The sequence below is a fragment of the Dromiciops gliroides genome, chromosome 2, assembly GCF_019393635.1.
Source record: "Dromiciops gliroides isolate mDroGli1 chromosome 2, mDroGli1.pri, whole genome shotgun sequence".
Lineage (NCBI taxonomy): Eukaryota > Metazoa > Chordata > Mammalia > Microbiotheria > Microbiotheriidae > Dromiciops > Dromiciops gliroides.
This window is the reverse complement of record NC_057862.1, coordinates 243640097-243656205: the sequence shown is the minus strand read 5'-3', so window position 1 is coordinate 243656205 and position 16109 is coordinate 243640097. Positions and strand designations below refer to the sequence as shown.

The 16109-nt window shown below is 35.6% G+C and overlaps 1 protein-coding gene across 2 annotated transcripts in view; it reads right to left on the bottom strand.

Moving 5' to 3' along the window:
- Positions 1-918: 918 nt before the first annotated feature.
- The window catches only part of KLHL28 (kelch like family member 28), a 49780-nt gene continuing 34589 nt past the window's right edge, over positions 919-16109 (bottom strand). For both annotated transcript variants that reach the window (XM_043981927.1, XM_043981928.1), the window contains 3 exons: positions 8428-8871; positions 6350-6558; positions 919-5431 (listed from right to left, as the gene is read on the bottom strand). In XM_043981927.1, the coding sequence (XP_043837862.1) occupies positions 5268-5431; positions 6350-6558; positions 8428-8871 (817 nt within the window). In that variant the 3' untranslated portion in view covers positions 919-5267. The remainder of the gene's footprint in view (positions 5432-6349; positions 6559-8427; positions 8872-16109) is intronic.

The following is a 16109-nucleotide window of genomic DNA, read 5'->3' as shown; positions in this document are numbered from 1 at the left end:
ACTTTTCCAGCTTAAACTTCTTGTAGCTTTCCTCGATCCACCTCAGTGGGAAATAATCTCTCCCTCTGAACTCTTTAACATTTATTGTCTATACTACTCATTCAACTATTGTATATTAGTCGTAGCTGTGTATCTTATCTCCCCAGCTGGACTGTAGCCTTTCTGATGGCAGATGCCATCTTAATACTTTAAAGCCCACTTACTGTTAGGTAAGCCTTCAAAAATATTACCTAATTGATTGACAATAGCTATTAGTTAATTTGAATATGTATCAGAATTAGCCCTGAAAGGGATCATTGAGATATCTGGACCAACTCTCTCATTTTATAACTGAGACTCAAAAGGGATAAAGTGACAACCCCATCTAATAAGTAGCATGGAGTACAGGCAATGTCTGAACCTGGGTTCAGGCCCTGTGGGTGTTTCAGTGTGCCGCAAGAGAACCCCTTTAATACCCATGTAATCTTCATAGATTCTAATAATGTGAGGGGTGGGAAGGGCCTTAAAATCTACTCAATCCTTCCATTTTTACAGAAGATTAAAATAATACTTGGGATAAATGGCTTACTGCCACAGAAAGTTAATGATAGAACTGGTATTGAAACCCATTTGCTGATTTTTTTGGTTGTTTGTTTTGTTTTGGTTTTGGTGAGGCAATTGGGGTTAAGTGACTTGCCCAGGGTCACACAGCTAGTAAGTGTCAAGGGTCTGAGGCCAAATTTGAACTCGGGTCCTCCTAAATCCAGGGCTGGTGCTCTATCCACTGCGCCACCTAGCTGCTTCTTATTTGCTGATTTTTACTCCAGAAAATTCTACATCCTATTTCTACTACAACATGATGTCCCAATGGTGACTGCATATTATGCACAAAATAAACAGCATAAAAACTGTTCATTCACCACTTAGCAATCAAAGATATAAACGTGCTTTTTGGATTTATTTTAAATGTTTTACATTAAATGAAATACAACAATAATCATTACATATCATTAAGACAATAGTACACACAAAGTACTTTAAGAACAGTGAACCCAAACCAAAAGAAAGTTCATCAGTTCTTTTATAATAGTAAATTAAATGCCACTTAATTATGTAAACCGAAACAAAATAAAACCCTGTTGCTAGAAAGATACATACACAGAGGTGAAGTATATAACAAATACATTTAAACAATCTGATCCACAGCCACATCAATCTCCTTATAACTTAAAGTATTAGTACTCTACATCTACAAAATTTCAGAATCCTGTAAAAATTAAAGTCATCTTGGGTTAAAATACAGCACAACTTGTAAGGCAAAAATATAGGCATTATCATCCAGTTCTTTAATTTAACTTCACTAGAAATTTAAGGCAAACTTGGAACTTTTTGCTTAGTGTTTTAAATGATGAATGGAGCTTACAAATGTTAACCTGACAAAAGTTACAATAAATTACCTACAGTTAAATGTTACATGTAGTAAAAGAGACATGTTTAACATGATTTTTCTCTCTGTAGAAATGTAAACTGGATTTTAATTTGTTTCTAAAATCATATCTCTCATTCATTATAAGGATACTATATACTAATAATGAATCAATATCTTTTAAGTGAAAATCCAATGTATCGTCAGTCACAGAATAACCATATTTATTTAAAGTGCTTTTACAAAGAAAAAAAATGGAGTGGTTAAGAATTAGAACTGGATGCTAATTCAACATTGACATGTTATTTGAATATCTTAACTTTCAGACAGAAGACAGATTAAAAGAAGTCACAGCAAGTTTATTGAACTTATCTGGTTTTCTAAAAATGAGCACTTGGGTGAACTAGACAATAGCATTTCAAAAACAAAACAAAATAAACATGGTACTGTACATACATATGTCATCTCTTCCCTAACCATATAGTCAATGTTAGCCACAACCTCATAAGCCATAAAAAAGTTTTAATGTTTTAATAATAATTATCATACTTTAATTTTTTTCTTTTAGAATTAAATTATCCAATTCCAGGCAATTTTGTATCCTAAAACATCCACATTTTTGTTAACTATGACTTTTTCATACTTATAACATTTAGCCTATGCATTAAGGAGATTTGCTTGTGTTGGTACTCTATATAATTTGGCAATTAGGCTGCATAATCATTTTAAGATGCTGGAGTAAAGAAAGGTTCTAGAATCACACTTTAAAGCTAAATAACTTTTTTCACATTTCATGCCATTTCCTAGCATCTGCTAATGCCACTTCCTATTAACAAAATACTTAAGTTTAAAAGAACTATCAGCAAAGACAAATTGAAGTTTTACTAATCATCAATCCACTGTGATATATTGAAAATCACTTAAATTCTATCACTATATATCCAAAAAACATTGAATAGTGACTTCCAGGTCTGGTCTATAAAACATGATTTGTTTAGTATTAATGGAAACAATTTATATCTGATTTGACTAGTTTATTTTATCATTGATTTCCAAACTGTTTTTCAAAACATATAAATCATTTCCTACTTTTTTCTTCTCATTTTAGCTCAACATTTAATTCCAAAACTTTAATCTTTATTGTTTCTGCCCAAACAAGTTTAGGTAAATTGTGTACTCACTATCTCTAACATAAGGAAAATAAGATTTGAAGAACTAAAGATGTTAAATTCAGCCTTTATGAGAATGATATTTTGGGTATATTTCACCACAAGTATCTTAAGTAATAGATTACATCTTACATATTTTTCAGCTTGTCAGACCAGATCAACAATTTGGATACTCATTAACTACATGAATAACTTAAGAACTTGCAGGAATGTCAGCAGTACGCATAGATGCCCAGGAAGGATACATAAAATGCTTACAATTCCTTTGGCAACTTAAACAGGCTGTAGGAGGATTGTTTCCCCATTTTGAGTCAATGTAGAAGATATGTGTATCTTCAAGGGGTAATAGTATTTCCAAAAGATGCTAACCAACAAATATCTTTCCTTTAATATGCTAAATCAGTCAATTCTTTGGGGTTGGGGTAGCACATAAATAAAACTATTAAATAATAAAGTAGATTATAAAAATTGGTCTATACTGCACAATCTCCTTCGAATACCCCTATCTTCTAATAAAAGTAAGAAAAATGAATTGAGTCATTTAAAAAACCAAGTTTTTTCTAATATGGTATAAATTATTTGGCTAGAAAAGCAGAAAGTAAATTGAACTTTAAATCAAAAGGAAACTTTTAAGTTGCTTTTAATTAAATAAAGTTTGTGAACATCACAATTGGTATACTCTTCTTCAATTATCAGACTTAATAAAATTAATGATCAAGTACTATTATTGCTATATATCATTAGGTCATTTAAATAAGCAATGCAGAAAATATCTAGCCTGACAATTTTATTATTTGTAGCTCCTGTTGTATTCTAAATTAGCCAAGGGAAAATCACTTGCAAGATTTTATAGTTTGTGCAAATAACTGTGAAACATGATGCTATGTTTTATGATATATATTCAGATCCACATCTGGAAGTTTATGGAAGAACAAGGAAAACTGCAGATTGCCTAGCTGCAACTAGTTTTTCAAAGAATGCAATGTATTATATACACACGCACTAAAAAGTCACCTATATGTAATATAATTACAAATGGCTTAACAATTGTTTAGAACATTATGGCACTTAAGAATGTAGTATGTGATGAGTTTTTGAGGTAAAAATATACACTGGCTTCAAGAATAACAAAAAGAGGAATGAGAAAATGAAGAAATGAGGAGAAAGGAGCTAGTGACTATAGTACCAAACTAGGTAATGTAAGTACCAACATCATAATAAATGCAAATTAAATGTGATTCCTTGCTTAAGAGTAACAAACATTTAATTAAAAACACTATAGTAAATCCAGTTGCTTATTTCATTTAAGTTTTCATCTGGCTATAGCAAACAATGCTGATTTTAAGTTAAGCCAAATTAAAATCAAATTTATGGAAGTAAACATATTAGAATTCCAGTTTTTCCAATAATGTTAAACATTCAGTTTTATAGGATATGTATGCAGTAATATGTAATTTCCTGTTGCTTTTTACTTGCTATAATTTTTTTTCATTTTTTAAGGGCAAGGATTATTACAAGAAATGGTTGAACCACAATTCATAAATTATAAAAAACAGAACATAAAACTAAGTTGTTTTAGAATTTTTTTTAAAGTAACAAAACATTGCATACATTAGTATTGTTACTAACATTTCTCATAGGCACAAATGAGTCAAGCAAAAAAAAAATACTATTTGAATGTCATGCGTTACACATACTGAACTACCTTAAGAACATTGGTAATAGCCTTGTCATAGAACCTACAGTTAGCACCATTTTTATATCTCAACACTTTGAAAAACCAAATATACATTCTTAAAAAATAAAATTATCACAAATATATGAAAAAAATCTACATGGGCTGGAGTACTTATACCTCTTTCAAATACTTACATCGAAGTGGTCTGTGAAATCTGCTGAGCTTTAAATAAACATGAAATAAATCATATAACTAACTCCCAATCCATGCTCCTCTTAAAGTGAAAAAATAGCCTAGTTGGGTTACAAAAATTAATCTAGCATGAACCTGTCCACATAAAAATGGCATAAAAATTAAATGCTAATTTTTTAAATGGCCCCAAAATAACATGATAGTTAAAGGTATTTGCCTTGTAAATATATTAATGAATATTCACCAATTAACCCCAGCCCTACACCCAATTAGCAGGAAGTATAGCCAACCTACAATGGTAATTGTTATTTACAAACCCTAAGTTACTGAAAAAAAGGCAGCCCTTGAGTTACTTTGTTTAACAAAAAAAATGAAGCACTGTGTTTCAATCTATCATGAAGACATATCTAACAATTATCAACAAATAGCGCATTCCTACAATACTCAAGCACCTCCTATACCATTCCAGGAAACTGCATGGAGGAAGAGAGAAGGAAAAAATGAAAAACACAGGCTCTCTTCACATGCCTATAGGTCGATAAAATATGGCAAGCTACTATGTACCACGCCAGTCTCAGAAAAACGTGCTCCACTGAATTGGCAAGAGGCCTTCCTTTTTTCCCCCCTTCCATCTGTTCATATGCAATTAAGAGTACTCAAAGCTACCTATCAATTTAAAACACCCAATACAATTTTAAATAAGTCTTCATGCCACTCCAAGTAAAAAAAAGAAAAGTATGCAGCTTCTGGGTCTTGGAAAACTGGGCATCTTTTCATGCAGTGCAAGATTCACCATCACATTGTGTCCATGAGTTCACATTTCTCAAAGTGCAGTTAATCCAAAATTACACCGACAGTACATCATGCCAGCAGAATCCAGCCATGTGTTTTCAATAGGGTCATATTTCTGTACAGTGTTCAAATAGGATGACCCTGAGTGACCACCAACCACATAAAGATAGTTATCAATTACTGCAGCACCAACTCCTGTGAAAAGTAGGTGAGAAACAAGGGAAATAAAGTATTAAATATAAAACAGCTCTTTTCCAGTTTATAAGAAAGGATGTTTCCTAGAATTGTTTTAACACTTCAATAATTATATAAATATATGCATATGTATGTGTATTTATATGTGATAAAATTTTATTATCTTCACTTGTTCTTTTAAACCATGGCTTTCCCCAAAATTAATGTCATTTGTAATCAAACCTCAAATAGTATATTTCCATTTTTGATAATTTACTATTTTTATGTTGCTAAAATATGTTCTATTGCCATTTTAAATGTTTACCCTAACATGCTAATATAATTTTATTTGGGCACAGAGGCTGATCTGGTTCTTCCAGAAAACTCCAAGGTCATCATCCTTTTCTGTGCCAGAACCCTATGGGAAGCAATACTTAAGGCGTTGTGTGTTTTTTAGAATGGTTAAAATGCTCAAAAAAGATAACTTCTACAAATTATAAAATGCTAGGAAGAAACCCTAAAAGATCAATTAGTTCAATTACTTCACTCTCCTGAGTTTAGTACAAAGGATGGCCTAAAGAGGTCAACTACTGCCCAAGGTCATACAGTGGTTTTCTGATTTAAGTCACTAGGCTCTATCTGACAGTCTATTGTGTGTGTGTTATGTGTGTGTGTGTAAAATTATATACTTGTAGTCTGGGTAGATATCAAAAGAAAAGCTTCCACAGTGATATACATTGTATGTGTTTAGCAAATAATACCGATTATTGGGGCAGCTAGGTGGAGCAGTGGATAAAGCACAGGCCCTGGATTCAGGAGTACCTGAATTCAAATGCGGCCTCAGACACTTGACACTTACTAGCTGTGTGACCCTGGGCAAGTCACTTAATCCCCATTGCCCCGCCAAAAAAAAATAATAATAATAATACTGATTATTACCTGTTCTGGGTTCCTTCATTGGTCTACACAAAGTCCACTGATTTTGATGAGGGTCATATCTTTCAATACTCGATAAATGGGAAACACCATTATGTCCACCCACTACAAAAAGGAAGCCTAGCATAACACCAACACCAAAGTTAATCCTTTTATCTGCCATTGATGCGACCATTTCCCAAGAATCTTTACTTGGATCATAACGTTCCACACTGCAGAAATTTAAAAAAAGTGAGGATTAGTCTCCATAGGCTTTATACCATTAATACCATGCAAAAGCATATTACAGGCCTAGATTTCAGAATAGTAAACAAATAAAATGAAGAAAATGGGTTGTACACTGAAAACTATACCTTCAAAAGATTAGGCAAAAACGGAAAATTAAAAATATAGATCCATATTCTGAACTTATATAACTTTAGACTTCTGCCATTAAAATAGCAGAATGGAAACTGTTCTAGTTATGGGCTATCTCCATTTGAAAAGGCACATACTTGAAATCTAACCACAACAGAGTTCTGGTAAGAGTGAAAAACAGAATATTGCTGAAGCATGTTGATTTTTTGCTTTGCCCCAAATTCAATAATAATTAGTTCACTGTCCTGGTTTCTAAATACTAAAGCCAAGGATGACTTTGTGGAGCTTGGAATCACCATGGAAGTTTAAGTCAGAGCTTAAGGATACACACTTGAGACTATGGATGCTAAAAAAAAAGTCCCACTCTAGACTTAGGATAATCTCTAAAATCTAGATGATCCTTAAGCATGTGAAGGTTAAATCTGGGTTAACACTGGGACTTGCAAGTTGCTTTATATAAATGTCCAAATGAATCCAGACCTTCCTGGAACCTTTCCTAACAAAAAACCTTTGGGATGTTCTGGATCAGAAAAGGAGCCCTATCAGTCAAAGATTTTCTTATTGTATTTCTGACCTATCCCTGTCACAGCACCAAGATTTATGGAGCTTCTGGAAGTCATTTCATTATTGGACTAGGTGGCAGATAGTATATACCTGGATACAAAAAAACTCAAAACAACAAAACACCATAGATCAAAATTCATAAGAAAATGGTCAAATGGCAATGGGAAACTGCATTCTTTAAGCGTTCTTTTCCTAATTTGTAATACACACTATGTGTGCTCATTAACAAGTTTTTCAAAGTATGTTGTTGCATATTTAGGAGCCAAATGGATTGCCTGCCATTACAATGCATGTTAGATAAACAAGGGGTCACAATTAAGTCCAAAAAAACTGCCACTCTGGTGGGGTGGTTTTTAAAAATGTTTGCATTGTAGACACTTCTTTAGATTCAAACAGATCACTCTTCTCCTTTTTCAGAAGTAAAAACAAATACAATGCTCCATGTAATATGCAATCTAGATTAATTCATTATAATGACAAACTTCATTTGCATTTTTATTCATTACATGGTCTCTTCTGATCAATATACAATTAAGTTCTTAGAGAACAAGTATTGTTTTATTTTTGTCTTTGTATCTTCAATACCTGAATGGATATTTCAGAATATAGTGAAGTCCCATTTATTTATATTCCAGTAATTTGGATGCAATAATTCCCAAAGATTAAGACACATAACATAATAAATTAAAATGCAAGTTCACTATAGTTTTTCTACTACTTTATCAATTTGAAAAGAAATCAAATATATATCCATATACAATCTATAATCTGAAACTACAGCTTTCTAGATTATGTCCATTTTCCAGGTACCTAAATTTAAAAAGTGAATCACACTCCCCCGACCCTGGAAGGCAGACACCTCACATAATCTAAGAACTTGTGGGCCTTCCCATTTTTCTTGCAGTTGAAGCCTCCCCTCTCCCTCCCCACTGCCGTGTGTGTGTGTGTGTGTGTGTGTGTGTGTGTGTGTGTGTGTGTGTGTGTGTGTGTGTGTATATATATATATATAAAATTTCCCTTAATTAAAGTAAGACTGTAGGGACTGTCTTCTTTTTTGTTTATATATCCAGTGTTTAGCATAGTGCTTGGTACATAGTGAATGTTCAATAAATGCTTTTTTATTCATCAAAAATAATATTTTGAATATATAAAATAAATACCTGTTCATATGAGCAGGGCCATAGCCACCAAGGGCATATATCATTCCATCCAGTACGGCAGCAGCAAAACAACTTCTAGTTTTAGACATTGGTGCTACAGGTTGCCATTCTTTAACTTTGGGAATATATTTCTCTACAGACTGTAAATAAGACTGCCCATCATAACCACCCAAGGCATAAAGTTCTCCTGCTAGTACAACCACTCCAAGGGTACTTCGGCTTTCATTCATTCTCTCCAGAGATGTCCAGGTATTTGTATCAGGATCCCAGCATTCCACTGAATTTTCATGCTTTCTGAAATTGATGCCTTGCCTCATATGGGTTGCAATGCCTCCTACAACATATACTTTCTGATCTAAAACACATATTCCAAATTCATAGCGAGGAGTATTAAGGGATGCCAAACCAATCCAGGAGTCATTCTGAGGGAAGTACATCTCAACACTGAAGAAGAAGAAAATATCAGTTACACAAACCAAGAATGTAAATGTCCAAAACTCAGATTCAGTATTATATGAACAGATGGTCCCCTTTCTGAACTCCTAGAATGTACTGTCTTCACCCTGGCCTCTTAAGAGTGCCTATTTTTCTTCAAAGCTTAGCTTAAAGCACTATCTTCTATGTTAAGTCTTTCTTGACTCCCCAGATGATACTGCTTTTAACCACCCCTACAAAAAAAAATTACCTTATATTTGTTATGTACATATCTTATATGTACTTGTGTGTGTATATGTTGTCTCTCCTAATAGAATTCAAGTTTCCTGAGGGAAGGAATTTTGATTTTTATCTTTGTATCTCCAGGACCAGCCTTGTGCCCTGAACACAACATATCCTTAATAAATGCTTTTTGGTTGATTATGTCACATATAATCCAAAACAGAAAGATGGTAGTACACCAAAGGTTGAATGCATAATCAGTAGAATTCATGCAACCAAAGTATACAACTGATATTTTGTTTAAGTAAAACAATTCACCCAAGACGTCAGTTAAATGCTAATAAAGTAAAATAGCTAAAAATGGTACTGGGACAACAAGATGGCTCAGTGGTTAGAATGCTGGGCCTAGAATCAGGAAGACCTAAATTCAAATCTAGCCTCAAATACTGACTAGCTGGGCAAGTTACTGGACCCGGAGCAAGCTACTTAAGCTCCATTTATCTTAATCCACTGGAAAAAGAAATGGCAAACCACTCCAGTATCTTGACAAGAAAACCCCATAGGCAGGACTTGTGTGATATGGTCTTACAGGGTCATAAAGAGTCAGACACAAATGAATGACTAAACAACAATAATGATGATGCTAGGTTAACACACTGCCCCTGAAAACGTTGTTTCATAGTGTTAATCACACAATGTATTTTGCAAGTAATTATAAGAAAGGATGCCTAATCTTACAGACTGCATAACTTAAGAGCTTTTTGTAAAATTCACAAAAGAATGTTCAGAAATCTAGAATTTGTTAATCTCTTTTTTAAAAGCAAAAGAGTACAGAGAGGGGGCAGCTAGGTGCTGCAGTGGATAAAGCACTGGCCCTGGATTCAGGAGGGCCTGAGTTCAAATCCGGCCTCAGACACTTGACACACTAGCTGTGTGACCCTGGACAAGTCACTTAACCCTCACTGCCCCACAAAAAAACTAAGACAAACAAAACCAAAAAGAATACAGAGAAATGAAATGCCTTTTGAATAATACCTTCTTCAATATTTAAAGTTAATTAGAAGTAGAGAAAAATCAGTGATATTCAACCAACTGATTATTCAATAAGTGATATTAAGTACTTAACAGGTGTTAGGCACTGTGATAAATGTTGGAGGTACCAAGTCAAAAGTTAAACAATCTGTATTCTTAAGATGCTAATATTTTAATAATACATGTAAAGAAGATACCTAAGAGGGAAAGGCACTAGCAGCTCAGGGAGAATCAGAAAAGGCTTCCTGAAGAATACAGTGCTTGAGCTGAGACTTTAAGGAAGCAAAGGATTTCAAGAAGGAAATACTATCTAGACAAAAGAACCAATGCAAGGGGGCAGTTAGGTGGCGCAGTAGATAAAGCACTGGCCCTGGATTCAGGAGCACCTGAGTTCAAATCCGACCTCAGACACTTGACACTTACTAGCTGTGTGACCCTGGGCAAGTCACTTAACCCCCACTGCCCCACAAAAAAAAAAAAGAACCAATGCAAAGTCATGAAGACAATAAATGGATTACTATGGAAGAATAGCAAATAAGCCAGTATGATTCAACTGAACAGTACATGGAGGAATAAGTTTAAACTAGAAAGGGAGGAAGAAGCAAGGTTGTAAAGAGCTTTGAATGCCAAAGTCCATCTTTGATCCTAGCAGTAATAGGGACTTACTGGAGCTTACTTAGAATAGTGGTGTCCTATATTGATTGTAATGCAAAAAAAAAAAAAAAAGAAAGAAAAGAAAAAGGCCATTGAAGGATTTTAAAAAATAGAGAAAACAGAAGGACACTCAGAGATAGATAAGCAAGACAGCTCTGAAACTAGTATGTTGAGTTTACTGGATACTTTAAAAAACAATTTGTATGTAATACAATTTCATATAAAATTATTTTCTGTTCTTTATACATGAAAATACATATGTGTTAGTGCTTGTAAAGCTCAGAATAAAAAAATTATTTAGGAAAAAAGCATGATCATATGGGGAAATCAAGGAGTTGGGAAGCAGGGAAGCATAACGGAGAATATTTTGGTGAAGCAGAAACAATTTCTGTCATCAGCATACTGTTGTTTGTCTTTTATTTGTGAAGAGGAAAAATGGCAGACATTACAGATGACATCTTGACTTGTGCATCAATTGGATTACAATGAGGCAGAGTTGGACAAAGTTGTCCGTCTCACTCACTTCTTGAGTCACTGAAGTCCAGTGGCAGGACAAAAGCCAGGATGAATGGTGAGGGTTCAGGATGCAGTGGGTGACCTTGACATCTTTGATGTCTGACCAAGCTTAATCCATCTTCATGGCCATTGGAACAAACTGTTCTCATCTGTCCATTCCACTGGGAAAAGTCTTCATATGCTTGGGATAGATATCTTCCTAATTCGCCAACAGGTTGGAGGCCTGTCATTTATCCTCAGCCTGGTTTAGCCCATCTGCTGAGTGCGCTTGCTAGGTTGTGGTCACTGTGTATGTTATAGCTCCTTGGAGCCATGTGTGAGAGTTGGGTGAAATGAGTGGACACCCAGAGGTTAGTCCTCTTGAACACCCCATACACTCAACAGAGTATACTACAGACCACCTGGATGGAAAAAATAAATAGATGAGGAGTTTGGGAAATATCACAAATATGGAGTGGAGGCATAATACAGTAGTGATTAGGAACTTCAATAAACCAGACACCTTCTGGAATTTTCTCTTTCCTAAAAGCAGAGCAAACAATAACTTCTTGATTTGCCTTAGTGGTAATTTTATTCTTTAAAAAGTATAATAGATTTCTGGGGTGGAGCCAAGGTAGCAGAGGAAAGGCTATAAGCTCTTAGAACTCACAACACGTTCACTCCAAAAAACTCCAAATAATGTCATAGGACAATTCCTGGAGCAGCAGAACCCACACAAGAATAGGCTGAGATTATTTTCCAGCCAAAGCCAGCTTAGAAGGTCAGCACGAGGAGGCTGCTGTGCCAAGGTGGGAGTGGAGCCCAACCCCGAGGTCACAGTGACACAGATCCAGTTTCAGACAGGCCTAGCCAGAGAAAAAGACCTGTGGAGTCTATGAATCAGCTGCAGTGCCGGTGGTGGTATGGAACTAAGCTCACGGTCTGGTAAGAGGGCTGAGAGGTTGGCCAGGGGGAGATTACAGGGGTTTCTGCTGGCACTGAGGCAGAACTTGGGTGTTCCACCTCTGCTGGGAACCAGGAAGTAGGCTTGAATGGTGGTGACCCAGGTCGGGGAGGGGAGCTGGTTCCTTGGAGCTAACAACTACAGCACACAAAATTTTGCTGCCTGGTTAATTAATTAGAAAGTTGGCCTGGGGTTACCTACGGACCAGAGAACAGGTCAGGCAAGTGAAGAACCTGCCCCTCCTTAAATTGTACCAAGTTAGATCCCCTGAAGCTTGGGACAGGACATCCTGGAAGCAGTACCCCACTTTAAGAAGGAGTTAAAAGTCAAGTAAGAGGGGCAAGATGAGTAGAGAAAGATGTGGACCATAGAAAGTTTCTTTAGTGACAAGGAAGATGGAGGTACATACACCCTCAGAAGAGGATAGCAATGTCAGGGCTCCTACATCCAAAGCTTCCAAGAAAAATATGAATTGGTTTAAGGCCATAGAAGCACTCAAAAAGGACTTTGAAGATAAAGTAAGAGAGGTAAAGGAAAAAATGGAAAGAGAAATGAGTGATGCAGGAGGGTCATGGAAAAAAAGTCAACAGCTTGAAAAGCCAAATTGGCCAAATGAAAAATGAGGTACAAAAGCTCTCTGAAGAAAATCACTGCTTAAAAATTAGAAGTGAGCAAATAGAAGCAAATGACTTTACGAGAAATCAAGACACAATAAAACAAATCCAAATGAATAAAAAAATGGAGGGCAATGTGAAATATCTCCTTGGAAAAACAACTGACCTGGAAAATAGATCCAGGAGAGATAATTTGAAAATCATTGGACTACCTGAAAACCATCATCAAAACTAGAGCTTAAACATCATTGTCCAAGAGATTGTCAGGGAAAATTGCTCTGATATTCTAGAAACAGAAACTAAAATAGAAATTGAAAGAATTCACCCATCACCTCTTTAAAGACATCCCAAAATGAAAACTTCCAGGAATACCATAGCCAAATTCCAGAGCTCCCAGGTCAAGAAGAAAATATAGCAAGCAGCCAGAAAGAAACAATTCAAGTACTATGGAGCCCCAGTCAGGATAGCACAAGATCTAGCAGCTTCTACATTAAAGGATCAGAGGGCATGGAATATGATATTCCAATGGGCAAAGGAAATGGGATTACAACCAAGAATCACCTACCCAACAAAATTGAGTATAATCTTTCAGGGGAAAAATGAGATTTCAATGAAAAAGAGGACTTTCAGATATTTGTGATGAAAAGACCCGAACTGAATAGAAAAAATAAAAAGTATAGTAAGCCACAAAAGGAAATTCTGTTTTTGATTTGATTCTCATCAACAGGTTAAGAAATACTTTCTGGTGTGCAAATGATAGGAACCCTGGGGCAAAGTGAACACTCTCAACTGCAGTTTTCAACAGAAAAGAGGGAACAACAGCATAGTCTGACAGTTCAGAGGAAATATAGGTAAGATCCTCATGGTACAGGGGAAGTCAGCCTATAAGAGATACACAGGGGGGCAGCTAGGTGGCGCAGTGGTTAAAGCACCGGCCCTGGATTCAGGAGTTCCTGAGTTCAAATCCGGCCTCAGACACTTGACACTTACTAGCTGTGTGACCCTGGGCAAGTCACTTAACCCCCATTGCCTGCAAAAAAAAAAAAAAGAGATACACAGGATAGGTGGGAGAAGCTTAGGGATAAAATTCTATAGAAGTAAATCCTGAAGAAATAATTCTGATGAAGAGGAAAAATGGAATCTTTCTAAAGGCAGTTCATCAAATCAGCTCAGATTTTAAAAAGAGATGTATAGAAGACGGCAGTAAAGCCTGATAACAGAGGATGAATATGAGTGTCATGTGGTCATTTTAAAAAGTGCTGAATGTCAAAACGAGCTGAGATTAGTAAGAGAAGCTAAGGACAACAAAAAAGGTTTTGTTGGGGTTTAAGCTATAATGGGGAGGGGAAAGGAGAATCAAAGAAAGGAGATGATCTCTGGGATGGATGGAACAAAAATAAAAGAGGCAGAACTGCTCAATTTTCATTTTGTTTGTGTGTTCTCTTAAAAGAAATATGACTTTTGTGGTGGAAATGACAGAAAAATGGCTAACAAAGTCGATATCCAAGATAAATAAATAAGGAGATGGGAAAAGAGAATTTATTTTCCTTAATGCATTCATATCTGACCCAGATACATGAACAATTACTTCTCAAAGACTGAGTTCTTCCAAAGCTACCTCTCTTCCGTTGCCAGGAGTCATATTTTTGAGAGCTGTTTCTCTCCCCCACAGCCTCCTTTAAAGGGTGTATCTTACTTTTTTTGCGGGGCAATGGGGGTTAAGTGACTTGTGCAGGGTCTCACAGCTAGTAAGTGTCAAGTGTCTGAGGCCAGATTTGAACTCAGGAACTCCTGAATCCAGGGCCGGTGCTTTATCCACTGTGCCACCTAGCCACTCCCTTATCTTACTTTTTAAAGGACACTAAGGACATGGTCAATCTTTTCATAGTCAATGGACAGCTGCCCTCTAATTACATCAAATTTTTTTCTTTTTTTTTTTTTAGGGCAATGGGGGTTAAGTGACTTGCCCAGGGTCATCAATTTTGTTTCAAAAAAAATTTTTTTCCTGACTTCAAGATAGCTAAGTATGGATATTATCTCTGTAATTCATTAAGAACTTAATAACCACATTCTTTCTTACCCGCCCCTTATCTTCAGTGACTTCATTAAGCTGGGAACAACCATTTCCCTACTACATATAACAAAATTCAGAATAGAGAAGCAATTTTTAAAAAATGGGACCTGTCATGTGAAGCCCTGTATATAATCTAGAAAAATAGATGGTTGGATAAATGTTAAATAAAGCTAGGAAATAATTTTCCTTATTTCTAGTTACATTCTTTTTTTTTCTTCCTTTTTGCAGGGCAATGGGGGTTAAGTGACTTGCCCAGGGTCACACAGCTAGTAAATGTCAAATGTCTGAGGCTGGATTTGAACTCAGGTACTCCTGAATCCAGGGCCGGTGCTTATCTACTGTGCCACCTAGCCACTCCCTCTAGTTACATTCTAAAGACAGAATAGCTAATAATATTAATGTTGTAATAACTTATTTTTTCACTGTTTTATTTAAATTTCTCCAATTACGTGCAAAAACAATTTTTAACATTCGTTTTTTTTTGTTTTTTGTTTTTTAGTGAGGCAATTGGGGTTAAGTGACTTGCCCAGGGTCACACAGCTAGTAAGTGTTAAGTGTCTGAGGCCGGATTTGAACTCAGGTACTCCTGACTCCAGGGCCGGTGCTCTATCCACTGCACCATCTAGCTGTCCCCAACATTTGTTTTTAAAAATTTTGAGTTCCAAATTCTTCCTCCCTCCATTGAGAAGGTAAGCAACTTGATATAGGTTATACATGTTCAGTCATTCAAAGTATATTTTCATTTTAGTTGTGTTGTAAAAGAAAACACCACCAATCTGCACTCGGATTCTCATTAATTTCTTTCTCGGGAGGCTGATAGCATTTTTCATCATGAGTCCTTTGGAACTGTCTTAGATTATTGTACTGCTGAGAATAGCTAAGTCATTCACAGTTGATCATATAATATTGTTGTTACTCTGTACAATGTTCTCCTAGTTCTGCTCATTTCACTTTGTATAACTTGATGTAAGTCTTTCCAGGCTTTTCTGAATCATCCTGCTTGTCATTTCTTATAGCACAATAGTATCCATCACAATTATATACCACAACTTGTTCAGCCATTCTCCAATTGATGGGCATCTCCTCAATTCCCAATTTTTTGCCACCATAAGAGCTGTTATAAATATTTTTTGTACATATAGGTCATTGCCTTTTAAAAAAAATCTTTTTGGGATATTTGGTAGTGGTATTA